Genomic DNA, 25,250 nt, shown 5'->3' on the forward strand with positions numbered 1-25,250 from the left:
GCAGTGCAGTGGCACTCTCACAGCCACTGAAGCCTCAACCTGCTGGGCTCTGGCGATCCTTCCGCCTCAGCCTTCCAAGTAGCTGGAATTATAGGAGTGCGTTCCAACCACTTTAAAGGGACAGCTATGCCCATTTAAAACCTCCAGTTTCAAGATGCATCAGATTTCTCACTGTTTTAGGAATACTAGGACTGCTGTTGTAAAAACTGCTTTCACATATTTAAAAAAAAGAGTTAAAGCTGGGCTTGGTGGCTCAGCCTGTATCCCAGCACCTTTGGGAGGCTGAGGTGAATGGATTGCCTGAGTTCGCGGGTTCAAGACCTGCCTTGGCGGCGAGACTACACCTCTATAATAAATCAAAAAATCAGCCAGGCATGGTAGCGCATGCCTGTAATTTGGCTACTTGGAAGGCTGAGGAGGAAGGATTGCCGGAGCCCAGCAGGTTGAGGCTGTGGTGGCTGCGAGCGGCCACTGCACTCTAGTCTGGGCAACAGAGTGAGACTCCAACTCAAAAAAAAAAAAAAAAAAGAGTTAAAAAAATTTTTTTTGAGTTGGGGGTCTCACTCTGTTGTCCACCTGAGTACAGTGGCATACTCACGGTTCACCACAGTCTCGATCTTCTAGGCTCAGGTGATCCTTTCCTCTCAATCTCCTGAGCAGCTGGTACTACAGGCATGTACCACCATGACCAGCTACTTTTTAAATTTTTTTGTAGAGATGAGGTCTTGCTATGTTGCTCAGGCTGGTCCTGAACTCCTGGCCTCAAGCAATCCTTCTGCCTTGGCCTCTCAAAGTGCTGGTATTACTGTAGTGAGCCATCATGCCCGGCCAAAAAATATTTTACATTCAGATATTTAGTTCTCAAAAGTCTTTCTGAATGTTTCAGGTGAGAACGAACACTACTGCTATACTGATCAAAACCCTTAAGGGATTTTATACAGAAGAGGTGGAAAGCTTTCTTCCTGGTGTTCACATTGAACACTGAGAATCCGAATCTTTCTATTAGAGATGTGTCATGCACAGGCCTAGGTATGTTGATCAATCTGCCACAGAACCTAAATTCTCAAATAAAATGGCAACTCCATTCAGAAGCACATAGAGATAAAAGCAGGAGTTTAATTTAAAACAATTACATTCGGCTGGGCACGGTGGCTCAAGCCTGTAATCCCAGCACTTTGGGAGGCCAAGGTGAGGGGACTGCCTGAGCCCATGGGTTTGAGAACAGCCTGGGCAGTTTGGCGAGACCTCATCTCTACAATAAATCAAAAAACTAGCCAGGCGTGGTAGCACGCACCTGTAGTTCCGGCTACTTAGAAGGCTGAGGCGAAAAGATCACCTGAGCCCAGCAGGTCGATGCTGGGGTGGCCATGATGGTGCTACTGCACTCCAGCCTCAGTAATGGAGTGAGACAGACTCTAACTAAAAAAAAAAAAATTAATTTTTATGCGTTCCTATTTTATACAGAAATCTACATGGCAATACATACCAATAAAACCCTTCTTTGCTAGCTCCATGGTGAATCTCCTTGTGATCTTTTCCAATTCATTATCCTGTAAAGAAAAATAAAAGGAATATTTTCATATATCTTCTCATGTAATCCTTAGATCAACACAGAGTAGACATTTGTGAGTGAACAGGGATCAGAAATTAGGTTATAAAAACAAGACAGTAGAACTAGGGCTCAAATTCCAGTTCCTTTTGGTATTAATTTCCCATATTAAAAAAAGAGTAACTTTTAAGACTAATTGACAACTGATGTAATTATGTTAATATGGACCCACTGAGCCATCTCTGTGGCACATTTCCATTTATTTATTTATTTATTTTTTGAGTTGGAGTCTCAATCTGTCGCCCATGCTGGAGTGCGGTAGCACACTCATGGCCAACCAAGGATTGACCTGCTGGGCTCTGGTGATCCTACCTCCTCAGCCTTCCAAGTAGCCAGAACTATAGGTGCGCGTTAACACACTCAGCCAATTTTTTTGACTTATTGTAGGGATGACGTCTTGCCAAGTTGCCCAGGCTGGTCTCAAACCTACGGGCTCAGGCAATCCACTCAACTCAGTCTCCCAAAGTACTTGGATTACAGGCTGAGCCACCAAGCCCAGCCACAGTTCCATTTAAATGGTCAATTTTTTTGAGTCAGGGTTCTCATTCTGTTGCCCAGGGTGGAGTTCAGTGGTGCAGTCTTGACTTACTGCAGCCTCCACCCCTTGAGTTTAAGCTATCCTTCCGCCTCAGTCTCTAGAGTAGCTGTCACTACAAGCATGCGACACCACGTGCAGCTAATTTTCTTTCTTTCTTTTTTTGTAGAGAAGAGGGGATGACAGGTATGAGCCACCACACCCAGCCTAAATGGTGAATATATATATATTTTTTGAGTTGGAGTCTCATCTGTCACCCAGGCCGGGGTATAGTGGTATGTTCATGGCTACTGCAGCGCTGACCTCCTGGGCTCAGGCAATCCTTCTGCCTCAGCCTTCCAAGTAGTTGGGACTGCAGGCACATGCTACCATGCCTGGCTAATTTTTTGATTTATTGTAGAGATGAGATCTTGCCATGTTGCCCAGGCTGGTCTCAAACTCCTGGGCTCAGGCAATCTCTTGCCTCAGCCTCCCACAGGGCTGGGTTATAGGCGAAAGCCACTAAGCCCAGCTAAATGGTGAATTTTTAAGAGAATAAAATCATATGAATTTTTTATGTTTAATACAGTTCATTAAAGTCTGGAACTTATGTAAAGCATTGTAACAACTAGTATTAATTAACTGACAGGATAAAATGTAATATTTTTACTGAATTAGTTAAAATATATGTCACTGTAATGAGATCCTGACACAAAAACCTCAGATTGGTAATTTTTAAATATGGATACAGGTGCCTAACAATACCAAGGTATTAATTATCTTTTAACCAAGTAAGAAGATGAAAAAGGACATAGATGTTAAACAGGTAATCTTTTATATGGCAAAACACTCCATGAGTTAATTATTAATTGTTTTCCATTCCATTTGAAAACCAATGAGAACCATTAACCTCACTGTTATGGAGGATACACAGAAGTCTAGTAATTTCAAGTTCTGTGTAAATGTACCATGTACACAAATATCTTAATACTTACTGTATAGTTCTTGGGATTAATCTTAACACCAGCTTTAGCACCTCCAAATGGCACATCTGAAAGGGAAGACTGAAAGTTGTTATTCTATATAAAGTTTAAAAAAATAAAATGACAGGAAGCACCATGTAATGACAAAAATGTGTGACACTTTATGCTTGAATTTCAGAATATTCAAGATTACCCACAATGATTGCTGCTAAAATGTTGTATTACTTTATTTATTTATTTTTGAGTTGGAGTCTCACTCTTGTTGCCCAGGCTGAAATGCAGTGGTATGCTCACAGCCACTTCAGCCTCGACATGCTGGGCATAGGCAGCAGATGCACGTCATCACGCCCAGCTAGTTTTTGTGATTTATTGGAGAGAATGAGGTCTCACCAAGTTGCCCAGATTGGTCTTGAACCTCCAGGCTCAGGCAATCCTCTTGCCTCAGACTCCCAAAATGTTGAGATTATAGGCTGAGCCACCGTGCCTGGTCAAAATGTTGTATACTTTAAATAAAATTTTATTGAACAGAAATTTGTAACACAAGCCAAGTTATAATGTATATTTAATCAGTGCTCTTTACTTCTTTTAAAAGATAACATCCTATTTACTATCCTTCTAGTATTACTTGAATTTTTTTTTTTTAGTTGGAGTCTCACTCTGTCGTACAGGTTGAAGTGCAATGGCATGCTCATGGCCACTGCAGGCTTGACCTGCTGGGTTCAGGCAATACTTACTCCCCAGCCTTCCAAGTAGCTGGAAACACAGGCGCACGCCACCACACTTGGCTAATTATTTATTTATTTATTGTAGAGACAAGGTCTCACCAATTTGATCAGGCTGGTCTCGAACCCCTGGATTCAAGCAATTCTCTTGCCTTGGTCTCCCAAAGTGCTGGGATTACAGGATTGAGCCATCGTGGCCAGCTGATTTGAAATTATTTACAGAATAGGTTAAGGGATTTAAAATAAAGACGTACACTGAAAAGAAAATCCAATCAGCACCCATAAAAAACCCTCCCCTTAAAAAAAAAGATGAAAACTTAATCAAGACTAATTGAGAAATAATGCCAATTTTCAAGAGGTTAAAAAAATCACTTCCGATAAGATGTATTTCTATAGCATCTTAAAAGTAACCTTGTATGTAAACGTTGTTCCCTAAAAGAGTCCTTAGTAGCAACAAAGGTGATCACTTACCAACCACTGCACACTTATATGTCATCAGAGAAGCCAAAGCTTTTACTTCATCTACACTCACATCAGTGCTGTAACGGATACCTGGTAGTATTAAAAGAGACAGAGAGAGAGAGAGAGACAGAGAGAGAGAGAGAGAGAGAGAGAGAGAGAGAGAGAGAGAGAGAGAGAGAGAGAGAGAGACAAGATTTATTTAAAACAAACGTTTTTCATTTTTGTTTTGTCATCACATAGAACAAACTTAAGTTAAAAAAACCTACACAATATAAAAAGTTAAAAGGAAAAGCTGCTAGTAACAACAATGTTTTCACAAGACAAAAAGTACCCTGGAATGGATGTTTTTTACACTTTTCAGAAGGCAACTTATTCAGTGAAAGCTTTTTTATTTTCCCTTTTTGTGGTGGGACTGAACATATCTGGAATTGGTTTATAAAAAACTGTGTATGTTTAAACTGCAGTTACCTTCAAAGTACTCTCCATTTGATACACCTATCAAGACGCTTTTTCCCACTGCTTAAAAGTTTTTGAACTTGTCAATTTCAATGCTTCTGCCATTTTTTGTTCCACCTCTTCCACATTTGCAAAGGGACTTTTTTTTTCATCCCAGGAAACAAAAAAAAGTTGCTTGAGGCAAGATTAGGTGAATAGGGACAGTGGAGCATGGGGGCTCATGCCATATTTGGTCAAAAGCTGCTGAACACTCGGCACAGTGTGGGCAGGAGCACTGTCATGGTGGAAGAACAAGTCACCTGTTTGCCACAAAAAAATTCACTGAAGAAGCTGAATGCAGTCTCTCACAACAACAAAATCACTGGTCGAACACAGCCTCTTACAACAATGCTAGTTGGTACACTGATGCTGATGGGTTCCTAGAACATTTACCTAATGGGAAGGTCTGTATTATAAGAGGCCCACCCTCAAAAAGATGATTCTGGGTTTTCTGGGTCCCCTTTGTATTTTTTTTTTTTTTGGATGATTTGGTGGGAGCAGGGAGTTCAAAAATTCCGCTTTCTGACAATACACAAACACAGGCAATGGACAGTCATCAGACTTGAAATACCAGATGTCTAAATGAGCAATTCTCTTCATCATTTCTGCAAAGAGGGGACATGGCTAAGCAGACAGGTCCTATCACTCCTTATCTATCTAGAAGTCATTAGGTATCTGGTAGAGGGGACAAAAGAAATGGGGATGCCCACTGCTTTGGCTTTGGGGGTTTTAGTCAGTCACTTTTCCAGGTTGTGCAGTGATAAACCACCTTTCTTTCTCTATAGTCTATTACTTCTCCACACCAAAGAGGAAGGTCTGAGTGGGGTCGATGTTTGGTTGCATACTGCTTGGGGCTCCCTTAACACTGTTTGTGTGTGAAGGTTACCCATATGAAGTGGCAGCGTTCTTTCTACACTCTTTCTCCCAACAGATGCAGTTCCCGAAGAAGGACTGGGTACAATTTCCACTGAGAGTCACAGGTTAAGTCATGGAAGCCTCTGGGGTATCTCTTTTAAAGATGAATTCTGGCCGGGCTCGGTGGCTCAGCCTGTAATCCCGCGCCTTTGGGAGGCTGAGGTGAGTGAATTGCCTGAGCCCGCGGGTTCGAGACCCGCCTGGGCAGCGAGACCTCATCTTTACAATAAATAAAAAAACGAGCTGGGCGTGGTGGCGCATGCCTGTAATTCTGGCTACTCGGAAGGCTGAGACGAAAGGATCACCGGGCCCAGCAGGTCGAGGCTGCGGTGGCCGGGAGCAGCCACTGCACTCCAGTCTGGGCGACAGAGTGAGACTCCAACTCAGGAAAAAAAAAAAAAAAAGATGAATTCTGGTAACAAAGTTTTTCAGAGAGAAAAAATACAATATTGTATGGGTTGGTAGTTTGAGAAAACTTCCCTAATTAAAGTCAGACTTTTATATGCTTCAGAAAACAGTAACCCAAATATTAATGATGTGCTTTAAGACAATTTTATTTGTTGTTTATTTATTTGACCATACCAAGAGCAAATTCTGATATTGAACTTCTTTGGTCTATTGGAAAAATTAAAAAGTGATTATATTTAGAACAGTTAGCTCTTAGAACTGTATCTTGCATATAATGGGCTCTCAAAATATCTGTTAAATAAATATACTCATAAAAATTTTCAAATGCGAAATCACACATAATTTTTCCTATCATATAGCACATATCTGTACAGCTCACACCCTCATTTTATTCAGGTCTCTGTTAAAAACTTTTTTTATTCTGCCACACTCTCGCTGACCCACTCTCTAGCCCCTACTACCTTACTTGTTTCTTCGTATTATTTATTATTACTGACCTTATATATGTGTTTACTATCTGGCTTCCCCACCCGGCAAGTTAGCACCATGAGGACAGATTGTTTTGTTCACTGCTTTAATTCCTGGTTCCTAACACAGAAAATGATATGTATTAGGCACTTAAATGAATATATGAATATTTCTTTTCTTTCTTTTTTTTGTTTTTTGAGTAGGCATCTCATTCTGTTGCCCAGGTGGAGTGCAGTGGCATGCTCATGGCCACTGAAGCCTCGACCTGCTAGGCTCAGGTGATCCTTCTGCCTCAGCCTTCTGTGTAACTGGAACCACAGGTGTACACCACCACACCTGGTTAATTTTTGATTTATTGTAGAGACAAGGTCTTGCCACGTTGCCCAGGCTGGTCTCAGGCAATCCTCTCGCCTCTACCACCCAAAATGCTGGGATTACAGGCGTGAGCCACCATGTCCAGTTATGAATATTTCTTGACTCTTAAAATATAAGAAAGATACCAGGATACTGGAAGAAAATGAAAAAAAATTTAAAAAAATATGTAAGAGAAAAGCCATGGACACAAATTTTTGAAATACATGTAAGTTTTAAACAATTTATCATAAGCACCCATACACTATATCATAAATTGACAAAAAAGCTGATGATAAAAGGGCACAAAACCTCAATTAGGAGGAGTAGGTTTTTTTTGAGACATAGTGCAAAGCATGGTAAATACAGTAAATAATCATGTATTGTACATTTCAAAATTGCTAACACTAATTTCACATGTTTTTGACACAAAACAGTATTTGAGATGATGAACATGTTAATTACCTTGATTATTTTATATTATATTCACAAACTATAAGATTAATTTGTACTCCATAAGTATATACAACTATAATTTGCCAATTTATAACTTTAAAAAAGCTGCCATTCAGATAAGGTCCACAGGAAAAAAAAAAAGCTAAAAATTAAAAACAGAAGGCCAGGTGTGGTGCCTCATGCCTATAATCCCTACATTTTGGGAGGCCGAGATGAGAGGATTGCCTGAGTCCATGGGTTCGAGACTGGCCTAGGCAACTTGGCGAGACCTCATCTCTACAATAAATCAAAAAATTAGCCTGGCGTGATGGTGTGTGCCTATAGTTCCAGCTACCTGAAAAGCTGAGGCAGAAAGATCGCCTGAGCCCAGCAGGTGAAGGCGGTGGTAGCTGTGAGCGTGCCATTGCACTCCAGTCTGGGCAATAGAGTGAGACTTCAACTTAAAAAAAAATTAAAATTAAAAACAGAAAATGTGTAAGTAATAGTAATTAAAGGGAGGTTGCTGTGGCTCATGCCTGAAATCCCAGCACTTTGGGAGGCTGAATCAGGAGAATCACTTGAGGCTGGGAGTTCTAGACCAGCCTTGGCAACACAGCGAGATCCCTCCCATCTCTATTTACACACACACACACCCCAAACCCCTACCACAAATTATTCAAAAATCTATGAAGCACTATAGCCACAGCATCTGCTTGCCTGGAGGGGTGCTAACATTGCTCACCTAAGGCTTAGTGTCAGAACTGTGGGAGACATCCCACGTGGAGCATTTGGCACAGGCCCCTGCAAGTGGTCAATGCTCTAATCTCAATGATCATCGCTGATACCACAAATATTACACAGTAGTAACACATAACAAAGCAATCTGTTTAAGAAACAAAAGTCTAAACTGATAGGAGTCTGAACAAATGGCTTATTAAACCTTAATTTCATTACTTCTTAAGATACATTCATAGGAAGCAGCACAACAGTGTATTAAGAATTAGTATTTTGGCCGGGTGTGGCGGCTCACGTCTATAACCCCAGCACTTTGGGAGGCAGAGCTGAGAGGATTGCCTGAGCCCAGGGATTCCGGGCAACTTGGCAAGACCCTGTCTTTACAATTAATAAAAAAGTTTAGCCAGGTGTGGTGGCATGTGCCGGTAGCTCCAGCTACTTGGAAGGCTGAGGTGGAAGGTATCACCTGAGCCCGGCAGGTTAAGGCTGCGGTGGCTGTGAATGTGTCACTGCATTCCAGCCTGGGCAACAGAGTGAAACTCCAACTCAAAAAAAAAAAAAAAAAAAAAAGAATTAGTATTTTGCCTCCTACACATAGATCACTTTTTTCCATTGCTCTTTTCAAGCTTGTGAAAATAGACACTGTGTTATTTTAATTTTCCTTGCTTTTTAAATGGGGAAAAAAGTTACTTTCTCTTAACTTAGAAGCTTAAAAAACTTTTAACTTACAAATTACCTGTAATGTAATGCATTTAGTGGGGACCTAAAAACTGCTTGGATCAGTAATATTTATAAATTAAACAGCAAAGACATTCAAATGGCAAGTCTAAAATTCTAGACACGTATGTTAATTAGAAATCACTCTCCTACAAAACAGTATAAACAATGTCCATTTTATTACCAAAGTCCTGGAATGGTATGAGTCAGAAACTGTGCATGTATAACAAAAAACATGTTTCCACTGGCTGGAACCCAGGAATTCTTGTTTATTAAGTGAAATTTTCTTTCCCAGCTACACACAACTAGAGAGCTCAACTGCCAGACATGGAAGAGCAGCAGTTCCCTAAATGCTCCTCTCATGCCACTGGTATTTTATGCATGTTATGACCCAATGAAGAAGTTTTAGTCAATTGAGGCAAAGGAGGACTTTTAAGAAAAGTAGCAGAAGTTTAGTGGAATAGGCCCTGGGGCAGATAAGGGTGAGGCGGGAAGGGGAACAGAAATTAATGTAGGAAGTATTGCCTGGATGAAAGAAGAAACATATTTTCACTTTAACTGTCTAATTAATCAGTGATAGAGACTTATTTTTTAATTCTGGAAATTGGTAGGCACACTATTACAGGGTCACCTAAATTGTTAATCTGAAAAACAAAAACAAAAATTCCAAAGTACACCCATCAATAAAATACTCTGTAGCAATACTTGAGAGAAAACAAACTCCAGTAAGACAAGAGAAACCCATACTCTGGGAAAGTTAGTTGCTTTTCCTCCCCTGGGACTGGAAACTAAAGGTAACCACTAAAAATATACTGTCAGGCCAGGTGCAGTGGCTCATGCCTATAATATCCCAGCACTCTGGGAGGTTGAGGTAAGAGGATTGCCTGAGCCCACAGGTTCAAGACCAGTCCGGGCAACTGGGTGAGACCTCATCTCTACAACAAATCAAGAAAAATTAGCTGGGCATGGTGGTGCATGCCTGTAGTTCCAGTTACTTGGAAGACTGAGGTAGAAGGATCACCTGAGCCCAGCAGGTCGAGGCTACAGTGGCTGTGAGTGTGCCACTGCCTTCCAGTCTGGGAGACACAGTGAGACGCCTATTAAAAAAAAAGGGGGGGGGGCACCTACACAATGAACATTTGTATATCTAACCCTGAATTGTACCCTACATCTTTAAAACAAAAAATTACAAATAAATACTGTCACCTGAAAATTCTTAACCACATTCTAATGGACACTAAATGATTCAAAAGGAAGGTACTCTCCATAATTCAGTGGATTGGGAGAAATGAGCACAACTGGAGTATGCAAAGGACAAAATGCCATGACATATAATTCAAAGTTCTGAAAGGGAAAACTTAGCATTCTTGAATGTGTACTATATTTCAAGTATATTCAACTTGAAATTGTTCAATAGTCAAATAATAGTTAAATATGCATACATACTAAAGACTTAGACAATCTTAGAATATTGTAAGCCAAAACAAAGCAAGAAGGATCATATGTACAGTATGAATATTGTCACTTTTAATACAACCAAGTTTTTCTCTTACCGCCTTCAGCAGAGATGGCTGAAGGTTAACATGGCTAACAGGGATCAAATGGGATCACAGGAGAAAAACCAGGAGGAGGAAACATTTTATTCTAGAAATGGAGTAAATTATGATAGTTTTGTATACCAAAGGCTGTATCTGCTAGTCTCTACTGATAGAATTACTAATGTTTAGAAACAGATCATCTGGATCTTTGAGATCATCTGGATCTTTGGTTGACAGTGCTGGCAGTTATAATAGATCATCATTCCAAGAAGAATGGAGGTAGATGCTTTTCTTTCTTTTTTGTGAGTCGGAGTCTCACTCTGTCACCCAGGCTGGAATGCAGTTCATTGTCACTGCAGCCTCGACCTGCTGGGCTCAGTTCAGTTGATCCTTTTGCCTCAGTCTTCTAAGTAGCTGGAACTATAGGCATGCGCCACCACATCCAGCTAATTTATTTATTTTATTGTAGAGATGAGGTCTCACCAAGTTGCCCAGGCTGGTCGTGAACCCATGGGCTCAGGCAATTCTCTCACCTCGGCCTCCCAAAGTGCTGGGATTATAGGTGTGAGTCACTGCATCCAGCATGGTAGATGCTTTTAATGCTGGCTAAGCCAGAAAGTGACTGGGTTGGTTACATGGGTGTGGACCATGGAACTGATGTCAAATAGGGCCTGGCCAGGCGTAGTGGCTCACATCTGTATCCCAGGACTTTGGGAGGCCAAGGCTGGAGGATCGCTTGAGCCCAGGAGTTCAAGACCAGCTTGGGTTATATAGTAAGACCTGTCTCAGGCCAGGTCGCAGTGGCTCACACCTGTAAACCCAGCACTTTGAGAGGTGGAGGTGAAAGGGCTGCCTGAGCTCAGAGGTTTGAGACCAGCCTTGGCAACTTGGTGAGACTTTGTCTCTACAATAAATTAAGAATAATTAGCCAGGTGTGGTGGCAATCGCCTGTAGTTCCAGCTACTTGGAAGCCTGAGGCAGAAGGATGACCCTGGGCCCAGCAGGTTGAGGCTGCGGTGGCTGTGAGAGTGCCTTTGTACTCCAGCCTGGGTGACAGAGTGAGACTCCTCCGACTCAAAAAATAAAAAAAAATAAATAAGCGGGGTGGGGGGGGAGGGGAGTGCCCCAAATCAAGGACTGCATTCTGATCGCTGACAAAGTAATCTGTGCATCCAACTCAGCAGAGGAAACTAAAGAAACATCACCCGTGACAATGTTTATTATTTATTAATCTTGGAAAAGTTGGAGGAAGGGCTAGGGATAGAATAATATACATACAGTGGGAACTTTGAAATCATATCTTTTATTCTCAACAGAAACTGACTATGGTTATTTTGAGTTAACTGGTATCCAGATGTTTCCAAAGAACATTAATGAAGTGCAGACATCTGCAATTATACAAAGCACAAAACAGTGTTCTGCCTTTTCACTTTACCACAGATATTCCTTAGCAAGTTCAAGTCTAATGATTGGTGCACATTAAGTTTCCGAGGAGAAATAGAAATCAAAAGCAAAATAAACCATCTTGCTACTTTAAAAAAGATTCAGTGAAAACCACAACTGACTAGCTTGAATTTTTCTTCCTTTCCTAGCTGACCCAAAAGCACACACACACACACCTTTAGTCAGAGTTGTCAATATTTTTAAAATAATCATTAACTAAACATTTACAAAAATTCAGAGGGTCTTAAATTACTATTTTAATAGGATTTGATTAATCAGAAATCCAATTTCCAGATGTACTCTCTCACTTTTAAGGAACTATTTATCAATAACCAAGTCTACCACAAGCACAGTACCTCCAGAAGAGCAAAAACATCTTAAAATTAGTCTTAATATTCATACACTAACACTCTTGCCACTTACTCATCAGAACCTATTTTCTTGCTTAGTATGAATTTATTTTCCTAACTCAAACTAGTATAGTTACCTTAATTAAAAAATGAGGAGAGGCCAAGTGTGGTGATTCAAGCCTATAATCCCAACACTTTGGGAGGCCAAGGCGAGAGGACTGCCAGAGTCCAGGGGTTCAAGACCAGCCTGGGAAACTTGGTGAGATCTCATCTCTACAATATATCAAAAAATTAGCCACTCATGGTAGAGTGCACCTGTAGTTCTCTGGATGCTTGGAAGGCTAAGGTGGAAGGATTGTCTGCGCCCAGCAGGTTAACACTGGAGCAGCTGTAAGCATGCCACTGCACTCCATCCTGGGCAACAGAGTGAGACTCTGACCCAATAAACAAACAAACAAATAAGCAAATAAATAAATCAGAGAGAAAAGAAAGAAGCAGGGAGGAACTAGTAATGACCATCAGCAAGCAAAGACCATCTGAAATACTATGTCTCAAATAAAATTATATACCCACTTGCTTTAGGCAGTACTTTTTTTAAGTCAGAGTCTCACTCACTCTGTTGCCCAGGCTGGAGTGCAGTGGCGTGCACCTGGCCACCGCAGCCTCAATCTGCTGGGCTCAGACGATCCTTCTGCCTCAGTCTTCCAAGTAGCTGGAACCACAGGAATGCGCCACAATGCTCGGCTAGTTTTTTGAGTTATTGTAGAGACAAGCTCTTGTCAAGCTTCTCAGGATGTTCTCAAACCCCTGAGCTCAGGCAAATCTCTTGCCTCTGCCTCCCAAAGTGGGATTACAGGTGTGACCTACTGCACCCAGCCAGGCAGTACTTCTACTATTCTGTGTAAGAAGGCAGGGAAATATCACTTTAGATTTTTAATTCATTATTTAAATATTTTATTTTAACCATTTAAGAGACAAGCTTTCTGGGAAGCAAATGTTTAGCTGATATTGGAAAAATAGTTTATTTCTTTGCATTAAAATTGTATAATTATATAATATATGCATGTTTTCAAGAAAGTTTAAATACCAAAAAAGCTCAAGGCTCTCTTTTACCACTTTTAACCGCAACCTTCTTAAGGGATGGTCATTCTTAGCAATTTAAATGTATATCCTTCCAAATCAATTTCCCCACATTTGTATACATGCATATCTGTAAAACACACAGCTTTGTTTTGTGCTTAAGTATTTGTTACTGCCCAATGAATGGAGGGAAGATTATACATTAAAAGAGGAATCTTGGGAAGGGCGGGGTAGCTCATGGTCATAATCCCAACTCTGGGAGGCCAAGGCGAGAGGATTGCCTGAGCCCAGGGGTTTAAGACTAGCCTGGACAACTTGGTGAGACCTCATCTCTACAACAAATCAAAAAATTAGCTGGGTGTGGTGATGCATACCTGTAGTTTCAGCTACTCGGAAGGCTGAGGTGGGAGGATGACCTGAGCCCAGGGGACCCAGGCTGCAATGGTTGTGAGTGGGCCACTGCACTCCAGTCTGGCTCAACAAACAAACAAAAAAGAGGAATCTTGTTAGGTTTTTATAGATTATTCTGATCATGATTAATACTAAGTTTAGCCACATTATACCAAACATGTCTTGGAAGTAATGCTAATTAAACTGGTGAATATAAAGTGGGATAATATTTAGCAAAAGATAATAGTAACTTGTTATTTTAAAAAGTATCAAAGGGGTAAATGCTTGAAACCAGATATCCAGTTTCATGCAAATTATTTACAAGTCTAGGTGATATCTGAGATGGGTCTTAAGAGGGAGAGGACTCATAGGGAGGCAGGAGGCAGGGCATGGACAGGCACTACAAGCAGAAGAACTGTACTATGAAGGGCATGATGAAGAAAAATACCTGTCTGCACCTACACTTTTCTTAAGGATTGTTTTACACCAGATATCCTTTATTTTCAAAATCCAATTCTCTTTCCTAATAATCCTTTCCTGTCCCTGATACACCATTTTTTTTTACACTAGTCTCAGGCTAGAAATTTTCTAGTTAGCTTTGACTTCTTTCCTTTGTCCTGTACCTTGTACCTTCCACCCATTGGAAAATGTTACTGTCCTTTCTTCAAAATGTTTTATCTGTCCTTTTCCTTTCATTCTCTATTGCTTATCACTTCATTCTCTGTTCCACTGAGGCCTACCTCTCTGTGCCCTCCAATGTTCATCACTATTCATCCAACAAATCTAAAAGAAAAACTGTTTCTACCCACATACTTCTGACACTAAAAGTATGTTAGAAGTGTTTTCCACTATGCAAGGCTAATTTTTGCATTTTTTGTAGAGACAAGTTTCACTGTGTTGTTGCCAAATCGTGCCTGGAATTCCTGGGCTCAAGCAATTCTCTAGCCTCTATCTTCCAAAATGCTAGAATTACAGGTGTGAGTCATCTGTAATCACCTGGCCTCAACTGTCATTTATTGACTGGTTCTAGGAAAGGAAGATGTAGAAACAGAATACCAAATAAAAAGCAAAACAGTAAATACACAGTACAAAAGAGATGTTGGAGTCTATTTGGGGGAAATCAATGAAAAAAATATTCCAAGAAATAAATTCAGCTTTAGTTTTTAAAAAAACTGCATAAAGTTTAGAAATTTGTCTGCAGGAACAAAAAATGCATAATGGAAAAAACTGATTTATTTAGACTATAGATTGTAATCCTTATTCAGTAAATCCTTAATATGGCTATGGTTTTTCTCTCTTGGTAAAAGGGATTAAACAAACAAACAGACAAAAAGAGTTCATGTAAAATCCTACTAAGGTCCAATATGTACAAAACGCTTTTTTAAAGTCCTATGTTGAAAATATTGGTGATGATTAGTGATAAAAGGAGACATGCTACTGATAACCTTTATAATTTTCATTTGTGTCATCTTTCATATTTTCCTCTAACTTAAAAGAAATTCAGAAAAATTAAGTCTAATAGACTTATTCTAATAATAATAAAGATAAATAATAGCAACTCGTGATAAACAAAGTATTTTCTTAGTTATTAATGAAGAGGCACTTGGAGCCAGGCTCGGTGGCTCAGCCTGTAATCCCAGCACTTTGGGAGGCTGAGGTGAGAGGATTGCCTGAGCCCGCGGGTTCGAGACCCGCCTGGGCAACTTGGCGAAACCTCATCCCTACAATAAATTAAAAAATTAGCCGGGCGTGGTAGCGCACGCCTGTAATTCCGGCTACTCGGAAGGCGGAGGCGGAAGGAACGCCAGAGCCCAGCAGGTCGAGGCTGCGGTGGCCGGGAGCGGCCACTGCACTCCAGTCTGGGCGACAGAATGAGACTCCAACTCAAAAAAAAAACAAAAAAAAACCCAACAAAACAAAACAAAAAAGAGGCATTTGGAAAAAAGTCATTTCAAAATTACTCAATTGAAAACTTTTAAAGATAAATGTAGTAACACGTTGACAGAGAAATAAGTTATTCTGGTTATTCATTTTTCTGTTAAATACCAAAAGTTTTCAAATCTCTTTTAATGGAAAACTCTCTTTAAAATGTTATTTCATTGTCTTAGCAATGAGAATAAATGGGTCCCTAAAGTTTTTATCTATGATGAGTCTTACATGCAAAGTTGTTTGAATACACATTATTTTCTAGGAAGAAAGTAAATTTTCTACTAGTTTTGAGCAAATTTCAAAGGAATTCATGGTCCAAAGTATTAGGAATCATTGTGTCAATGGCATGGCATGGTGCTCAGTCAATGCTTACCCCAAGATACAATTTATAACTATTTGTGGTTGGGTTCGGTGACTTAGCCTGTAATCCCACGCCTCTGGGAAGCTGAGGTGAGTGGATTGCCTGAGCCCACAGGTTCAAGACTTGCCTGGGCAACTTGGCGAGACCTCATCTCTACAATAAATCAAAAAATTAGCAGGGCGTGGTAGCGCGCGCCTGTAGTTCCAGCTACTTGGAAGGCTGAGGCGGAAGGATTACTGGAGCCCAGCAGGTCGAGGCTGTGGTGGTCGGGAGCCGCCACTGCCCTCCAATCTGGATGACAGAGTGAGACTCCAACTGAAAAAAAAAAAAAAATCAAAAAACAAAACAAAACTATTTGCATGAATAAATCCCAGACAATAAGGAATTGTGCTGTAATCACATGACTGGGATTTGAACCTCAACTTGACTATGTACTAACCATGCCACCTTGCCAAAGGACACTTCAGTCTTAGTAGCTACATTTGGAAACTGGGACAACAGTGTTATTTCATGAAGCATAAAAGCAATTGACACATGAAAAGTTCTTACAAGCTGGGCTCGGTGGCTCAGTCTGTAATCCTGCGCCTTGGGAGGCTGAGGTGAGTGGATTGCCTGAGCCTGCGGGTTCGAGACCAACCTGGGCAACTTGGTGAGACCTCATCTCTACAATAAATCAAAAAATTAGCCGGGCGTGGTAGCACATGCCTGTAGTTCCAGCTACTTGGAAGGCTGAGGTGGAAGGATCGCCGGAGCCGAGCAGGTCGAGGCTGTGGTGGCCAGGAGCGGCCACTGCACTCTAGTCTGGGCCACGGAGTGAGACTCCAACTCAAAAAAAAAAAAAAGTTCTCACATGCATTCTTATGAGGCATAGAAGTGATGATGCATGAAAAACTCTTAGTAAAATGTCTAGCGCACCCATAAACTCAATAAATGTTGGCTATGATTGTAATTCTTTGCTTTGCTGACCTCAGTGAAGCCAGAATGTGTGTGGTTACAGAATCTTAGGAACAGCTAGCTGCCTTTTTGTAATCAGAAAGGTCTTCAGCAGCCACAGCTAGTCTTCTTGCCCATCATAAAACCTTTCCTGCCTTTATCAGTAGTATTTAATACATTAAGCTCTGTCTGGATAGTGAAACCTCAATCTGTATTAATTTCTGCCTCTGGAATATTGATTCATCTGGATAGCTAGGTCAGTCTTAGAAAACAGCTTTGGATTTAAGATCTTTTGTAGTTATACTGGGGGAGGTGATAGGGATAGAGCTGCCTCACTTTCCATTTTGTAACTTTTATTACGATTTGAATATTTGAATTACCTGTATATTTTAATGGATCTGTTGTGTATAAGAATTATAGGTCACTTATGCATCGATGTGCTTTATTAAAGTGCTATTAGAGATTTTTCTCTTTATTACTTTTATTGTAAAAATCCAATTACTGGGCAAAATAGGAAAAAAAAAAAAAACAGAAGTAAAAGATTAGAGATCAGTATCTAGGATTTTTTTCAACATCCAAAAGTTAGTATCTTAGACTAGAGGGCAGAGCCCTCAGTATCTTTTTTTTTTTTTTTTTTTTGAGTTGGAGTCTCACTCTGTTACCCAGACTGGAGTGCAGTGGCCGCTCCCGGCCACCGCAGCCTCGACCTGCTGGGCTCCGGCGATCCTTCCGCCTCAGCCTTCCAAGTAGCTGGAACTACAGGTGCGCACTACCACGCCTGGCTAGTTTTTTGATTTATTGTAGAGATGAGGTCTCGCCAAGTTGCCCAGGCGAGTCTCGAACCAGTAGGCTCATGCAATCCATTCACCTCAGCCTCCCAAAGTGCTGGGATTACAGGTTGAGCCACCGAGCCTGGCTCCTCAGTATCCTTAATGTAAGTGGATTAAAATGGATTTTCCTAAACAATCTAAATTATTAGCAACAGTGGTAAACCAGGAATTATTCAGGAAAATGCTTTTATTTATTTATTTTAATCAATATTTTTTATTTTAAAATTGTGGGGTACAGATAAGGGTTAGGTATACAAATATGCATCATTCAGGTACCCCATTGATAAGGGGTGTCTTCTCATCCCCAGATATTATCTACCGCTAATTCCACCTCCCTTCCCCTTCCCCCCATAGCTTCCCTATAGATTTAATGCAATACCCATCAAATTACCGGCAACATTCTTCTCAGAGCTAGAAAAAACAATACAGGAATTCATATGGAAACACAAACGACTAAGAATAGCCAGAACAATCCTCAGCAAAAAAAAAAAAAAAAAAGAAAAAAAACGCAGGAGGTATCACACTACCAGACTTGAAACGTTACTATACAGCTACAATAATCAAAACAGCTTGGTACTGATACAGGAACAGGCATATAGACCAATAGAATAGGATTGAGATTCCAGAAGCAAAACTGCAATTTCTCAACCAACTCATCTTCGACAAAGCCCCCACCACCTACCACTGGGGAGAGAACATATTCAGTAAATGGTGCTGGGAAAACTGGCTGACCACATGCAGAAGATTCAAACAAGACCCCTATCTATCCCCATACACAAAAATTAACTCTAAATGGATCAGAGACCTAAATGTAAAACCTCAAACCGTAAGAACCTTAGAAAATGCAGGATATACCCTTATGGAAATTGGAACTGGCATCCAATTCCTGAACAAAACCGAAACGCATCGGACATAAGAGATAAGATAGACAAGTGGGACCTCATTAAACTGACAAGCTTCTGCAAAGCCAAAGAAACCATCAAGAGAGCAGGGAGACAACCCACGGACTGGGAAAAAGGAATAGTGCTTTTTAAAAGACATATAAGTTGGGCAAGGTGTCTCGCAGGAGACAGGCAGGAGGATCGCTTGAGGCCAGGAGTTTGAGACAAGCCTGGGCAACATAGTGAGACCTCGTCTCTACAGAAAAAAAAAAAAAAATTTGGGGTGTGGTGGCACACACTTGTAGTCCCATCGGTGAGCCATGATGGTGCCACTGTACCCTGGTCTGGTGAGTCGGGTGAGACCCCGACTCAACAATAAATAAATAAATAAATAAAAGACATACACGCCATGTAGTTCACACCTGTAATCTCAGTACTTTGGGAGGCGGATGCAAGAGGACTGCCTGAGCCCATGGGTTCGAGACCAGCCTAGGCAACATGGTGAGACCTATGTTCTACAATAAATCAAAAAATTAGCTGGGCACGTGGCACATGCGTATAGTTCCAGTTGAACTATCACCTGAGCCCAGTAGGTCAAGGCTGCGGTGGTTGTGAGCATGCCACTGCACTCCAGCTTGGACAACAGAGTGAGACTCCGACTCAAAAAACGCTGGGCATGGTGGTTCACACCTGTAATCCCAGCACGGGCAACTTGGCAAGACCTCATCTGTAGTTCCAGCTACTTAAAAAGCTGAGACAGGATTGCCTGAGCCTAGCAGGTCAAGGCTGCGGTGGCTGTGAGCATGGCAGTGCATTCCAGTTAGGGCGACAGAGTGAGACCCTGACTCAAAAAACAAAAAACAAAATACCTACCTTCAAACTGGGTTTTTCCCACTATATGTCGGAAAGTTCAAGTTCATTCTTAAAAATTTTTACACTTAAAATTTAAACATTACCATTTTTATCAGATTTTAATATATACTACTGCTTAGCATCAAATTTTTGAGATCCCAATTCTTACAAAATGTACTTCGCATAATGAATGAGCATTAGGTATATTCTTGCACCTGTGGTTTTACTGCCAAAGCAAACTTGCTAAATGGATTTATACACATAAGTGACAGGAAGACTGAACGACAATTTGATGTATATATATTGCCATCATTACTACAGGTCTTCATTTTCTAGTATACTTTTGGGGGGAAAGGAGTATTTGACGTACATGAAATAAAAAGTCCTTTATAATGGCAACAGAGCTATTTAACTAAAACATACTAAAAACAACCACCTCAGGGATAGTGCTTTTAAAAGACATACCAACCTACCTTCAAACTGAATTTTCAGATAGGTTAAGTCCTAAATTAAATTTATCTAAAAAGGCTGTATTTTATCTTGTGGCAGCAGATGCAGACACATTGCCAATTTATTCAAAGTCACCCAACTTTTTTGATGACAACTGTCAATTCAACACAGCAAAGTAATTTATAAACTTTTTTTTTCAGTGAAGATAAGAATGCTATATTTTAAAACATCAGGCTCACATCTATAATCCCAGCACTTTGGAAGGCTAAGGTGGGAGGATTGCTTTGAGCCCAGGAGTTGGAGACCAGCCTGAGCAACATAGTGAGAACTTGTCTCTACAAAAAAAGCAAACAATTAGCTGGGCATGGTGGTGCACACCTGTAGTTTCAGCTGCTTGTGAAGCTAAGTCAGAAGGATTGCCTGAGCGCAAGAGATCAAGGCTGTGGTAAACCATGATCATGCCAGCGCACTTCAGTCGTGTGACAGAGTGAGATCCCAACTAAAAAAAAAAACCAACAAAACCCTCCAAAAACCCAATATCAGTACTCTTTGTAGTTTTCTCTTGAGCACTACTGTTCACCAAACAATGATGTCCCAGAGGCTGAGGGGGACTTTTTTTTTTTTTTCTGAGTTGGAGTCTCACTCTGTTGCCTGGGCTGGAATGCAGTGGCATGCTCACAGTCACTGCAGCCTTGACCTGCTGGGCTCAGGTGATCCTTCTGCCTCAGCCTTCCAAGTAGCTGGAACTATAGGGGTGAGCCACCCACGACCGGCTAATTTTTTGACTTATATAGAGAGGAGGTCTCACCAAGTTGCCCAGGCTGCTCTCGAACCCATGGTCTCAGGCAATCCTCTGGACTCGGCCACCGTGCTTGGCCTGAGGGGGACTTTTAACAATGTACTGACTCCAATCTTCCCTTATATCATGTCATCAAGAGACAAGGATAAGGATCATCTACCTCCTGTTTCTGCATTTTGGCTCTTCAAAAGTTTTTTTGGATACTAATATTTGTAATTAAAAAAAGATGTAGAGTTAATGTATGAGAGTGTTCCATCTATGCCCATCAACTATATCTAAATGATAATTTTAGAAAATTCTACGATTGAAGAAAGAAAGAAATGAGTGTAGGGAATTTTTTTTTGAATTGGAGTTTCACTCTGTCACCTAGGCTGGAGGGCAGTGGTAGGATCCTTCTGCCGCAGTCTTCCAAGTAGCTGGAACTATGGGCACGCACTGGCTAATTTTTTGGTTTATCGTAGAGATGATGTCTCTCCAAGATGCCCAGGCTGGTCTCAAACCTGTGGGCTCAGGCAATCCTCTCACCTCAGCCTCCCACAGTGCTGGGATTATAGGCCTGACCCACCACACCCGGTGTGGGAATTTTTACTTAATCCTTTTGTTTATCAAGACAACAGAAGGGGAGAGACTAGAAAAAAAAGTGAGCTGATTTCTACATCAACAAAATGCTATTATCAATCTGTACTTTCCCCCCAAACTGGCTTTTAAATTATAAACTTCCTTCTAAAAAAAGGCATACTGATCTTAGGCAGAGCCATGGCTAATAATATTAGGAGAAAGCTAATAGGAACAATCTCTGACATATATTTTCAAACAGACTAGAAACTTTGAACAAGTATCTGTCTCACTTATTCCCACAGTATCCCTCTTTGCTGGAAATAAGTTTAAGGCTTCACTTAACTTCCTTTCAGAGCTTATTTTCAAATCCTCAACAAAGGCAAATCTATGACAGAGAAACCTGTTCTATAAAACAAACAAACAACAATAACAACAAGGCAAATCTAATGGTCTCAATTAAATATGGGATTTGGGAAAAGAGATACACCAAAACAATATGTATTATTAAGTATTTACTTAGAATAAAGTACACACCAGCTACCCCCAGGTCTTAAAACTACCCATTTCCCTTATAGAAATTTTAACTGGATTGTGACTTTGCTTCAACCTTGAGAATTTTAGAAAACACAGTTTATAAGGTCACTCTTGAGGAAAGATTAAATATAAAAGCTGAGGGTTAGGAAAGGATGTAAAGGCAGATGAGATTTTCCTTCTTTTTTCAAAGAACCCTGGAAAAGATGACAATTTAGTGGGAAAGAGGGAAAAGAATGTGCTAAAATGTTTAAGAAAGACAGAAGTCAATAAGGATTATCCAAAGCATTTTTTAAACATCTTAGCCACCTAATATATTGTTATCTCTAAGACCAGAGCCAGACTAAGAAGGCTAACAACTTTCTTCTAAGTTAAAAATAAATTTATAGCCGGGCTCGGTGGCTCAGCGGCTCAGCCTGTAATCCCGCGCCTTTGGGAGGCTGAGATGAGTGGATTGCCTGAGCCCGTGGGTTCGAGACCTGCCTGGGCAGCAAGACCTCATCTCTACAATAAATCAAAAAAATCAGTCGGGCGTGGTAGTGCATGCCTGTAATTCCGGCTACTTGGAAGGCTGAGGTGGAAGGATCGCCGGAGCCCAGCAGGTCGAGGCTGCGGTGGCCGGGAGCGGCCACTGCACTCCAATCTGGGCGACAGAGTGAGACTCCAACTCAAAAAAAAAAAAAAAATTATATGTTTAAGTGGAGGAAAAAAACCCCCCAAAAACGAAAATTAAGTTCTTCTTAGAACACACATTACCTGATATAAACAAGGGTGAGAGACAGAAAGATATTGGGGTGCCTGGAATGCAAAGCAGAGTCTACAGTACCCAATTTCTACTGATTATCTATTTAGTCTGCTGTTTAAACACACTAAAGTATTTTAAGGGTTTTCATAGCATATAATCTTCCCCAATTTATAAAACCTTTCAAATTCCTGAAGGTAACAAATTTATCACTTCATTGAGGCCAATTTTCATGTTTTATCATCTTGCAAAGCTTGTTACAGTTTACTAGTTACAATTCAGTTCTCTATGTTTATAGGCTGGGGGTTAATAGTGCTTTTAGCAGCATGCCTTTTTGTAAATGAGATAAACAGAACAGATAATTGTATCTCATACTCCAGTACAAGCAAGTGCTACAGTAACGCACTTGGTATGGCTGATGCATTTTGTTGCTAGGTTCAAAATTTTGGCATTAAAATTGCTGTGGGAACAAGAGAAAGAGGACTGGAAAACTATGGTCAACCCGAGTTGCTATAGTGAGTTTGTAGAGTTGTGACTTTTAAAAATAGGAGAGCCGGGTTCAGTGGCTCAGCCTGTAATCCCGCACCTTTGGGAGGCTGAGGCGAGTGGATTGCCTGAGCCCGCGGGTTCAAGACCCGCCTGGGCAGCGAGACCTCATCTCTACAATAAATCAAAAAATCAGCCAGGCGTAGTAGCGCATGCCTGTAATTCCAGCTACTCGAAGGCTGAGGCAGAAGGATCGCCGGAGCGGCCACTGCACTCCAGTCTGGGGCGACAGAGTGAGACTCCAACTCAAAAAAATAAATAAATAAAAATAAAAATAAAAATAGGAGAGAGCTGGGCACTTGAATAACAAAATATAAAGAACTTCAAAGAGACCCAATTAGATCCTGCAGAAAACCAAATATACTGCTTTATTTGTGTATCTTTTAAGGGACTAAAAATGCTGCCAACAAGATAGTAAAATAAACTTGAAATCCATTTTAAGGAAGCAATGCAATTTAACATTTGCTGTAACTGCCTCTTTCCCCAACACGCTTGTTTGCTTTTCTTAGGAGTCTGAATTTGTATTCCTGGTTTGGAGACTAAGGGAGTGGTAGGAAGAAGACAATGCAGGACACTGACACGTGTACATTATGATATTTTGGAGTTGGAAGGGAAATTAGAGGTCAAAGTGGTTAAGTATTGGTTTTAGTAGAGGAAACCAGAGAACTAGGGGTAATGAAGCTCCAAAGGTAAGTGGGTGGGGTCAATGCAAATTTAGCAAATTATTAAGCTCTTAGAAGCAAACTTTGTTCCCCTTGGTGGGAACATCAGCACAGATCAAGTTTTTCGGTGAGAGAATTTCTAAAAATTATCCTTAGAAGTCAGCTGGCATAACAGAAAACGCACTGGACTGGGTTTAGAAAGACTTATTGGCCAAACCACCTCCAGCAAGACTCCTCACCTCCCTGGCTTTTTCTTTTTTTTTTTTTTTTTTAAACAAGAGAAAAAAGTGACTTTGCCCTATTTTAGGTTACCTTTAGGCATCTTTAATGAGGTATTGTGCAATGTATCTTGAAAAAAATTAAGAAAAAGCTTTCATTTGCTAAAGGAAAGCAATGTGACTCAAGAAGCTAAATCTACAAATTAAACAATTTAAGGTACAGGATAGCACAGTGACTACCAAATATCTGACTCAACTTCTTTATGTACTTTATCTTTCCCGAAGCTCAAATCTGGTGCTAGCCAGGACCAGTACACACCCCCAGGGCTATTTCATTCCATTGGCTGGCAGGCCGCTCCGCAGCCTGCACCCTTTAGATTTACTGTCAGGCCGCCCGGTGTTTATTTGTCAGAGATGTCACACCGCTGGCGGTTTTGGGTATATATATATATATATATATATATATATATTTTGGTACGAAACAGAACCTGTCAGAGTGGAAAACTAACAATTTTAAAGATCAACGTGTGATTAGTAAATTTCTTTGGTTAGTAAAGCTGTCTAGATTTCAAACCTAGAAGGCAAGTCATTTTCTATGTTTCTACATCACCTGTCACTGTTACAACAGGAGTGGGAAAAAAAAATTCAGTATGCATTCGGGGGAGAGTCACAAAAACCTTGCAAAAAGTTGCAAGGCTGAATCAGATGGGCTGGTCATTCCCTTTCCTAGAAGGGCACTTCGGCAGGACCCACCGTGTGACAGTGACCCTGGGACCAAAAGGACACGCGTGCAGTGTCTGCACACAGGAGCAACGCGTGCAGAGGCCCAGGGTGGTGGCTCGAACAGGGGAAGTAGGTAGGCCAAGTACATGGTGGTTTAAGGCGGAAAAATCACTCTCCACAGAGCCTGCCACACCCGGGGGTGGGGGGTGCCCCGAGCGGGGAGCGTGGGAGGGGGACGCAGCCCGCTTGGGCTGGGCAGACGCTGGCACCGGCATTAGGCCGGAGGAGCAGGGCGGCTGGGGAGGAGGACGGCCCAGGCCCGGCCGGCGCTCACCTCCCTTGCAGGGCGTGCGGTGCTGGCTGTGCTGGGCCCGGTAGCCCTCGATGACCTCCCAGGAGCCGTCGTCGCGCCGGATGGGGAAGGAGAGGCTCAGCACATGGTTGCAGGGCTTGATGATCCGCAGGATGCCGCGCACCCGGTTCCGCTTCTGCTCCTCGCTCTCCCGGGTGCGCAGGTCCTCCACCAGCTTGTCCTCCACGATGCTGGCGCCGCGGTCGAAGAAGCCCTCCACCATCTTGAAGAAGTTAGGGTCGTCCTCGCGGTCGGCCACCGCCTCGCT

General features: G+C 41.3%; 1 protein-coding gene across 2 annotated transcripts in view; it reads right to left on the reverse strand.

Moving 5' to 3' along the window:
* The window catches only part of GLUD1 (glutamate dehydrogenase 1), a 47,253-nt gene extending 22,003 nt beyond the window's left edge, over window positions 1-25,250 (reverse strand). The window contains exons 1-5 of one of the 2 annotated variants that reach the window (XM_021713386.1): window positions 24,965-25,250; window positions 6,639-6,696; window positions 4,300-4,380; window positions 3,119-3,174; window positions 1,487-1,550 (exon numbers count right to left, since the gene is read on the reverse strand). In XM_021713386.1, the coding sequence (XP_021569061.1) occupies window positions 1,487-1,550; window positions 3,119-3,174; window positions 4,300-4,324 (145 nt within the window). In that variant the 5' untranslated portion in view covers window positions 4,325-4,380; window positions 6,639-6,696; window positions 24,965-25,250. The remainder of the gene's footprint in view (window positions 1-1,486; window positions 1,551-3,118; window positions 3,175-4,299; window positions 4,381-6,638; window positions 6,697-24,964) is intronic. The other variant, XM_021713385.1, reaches the window with a different exon arrangement.

The sequence above is a fragment of the Carlito syrichta genome, unplaced genomic scaffold (assembly GCF_000164805.1).
Source record: "Carlito syrichta isolate Samal-C Ts95f unplaced genomic scaffold, Tarsius_syrichta-2.0.1 Scaffold304516, whole genome shotgun sequence".
NCBI lineage: Eukaryota > Metazoa > Chordata > Mammalia > Primates > Tarsiidae > Carlito > Carlito syrichta.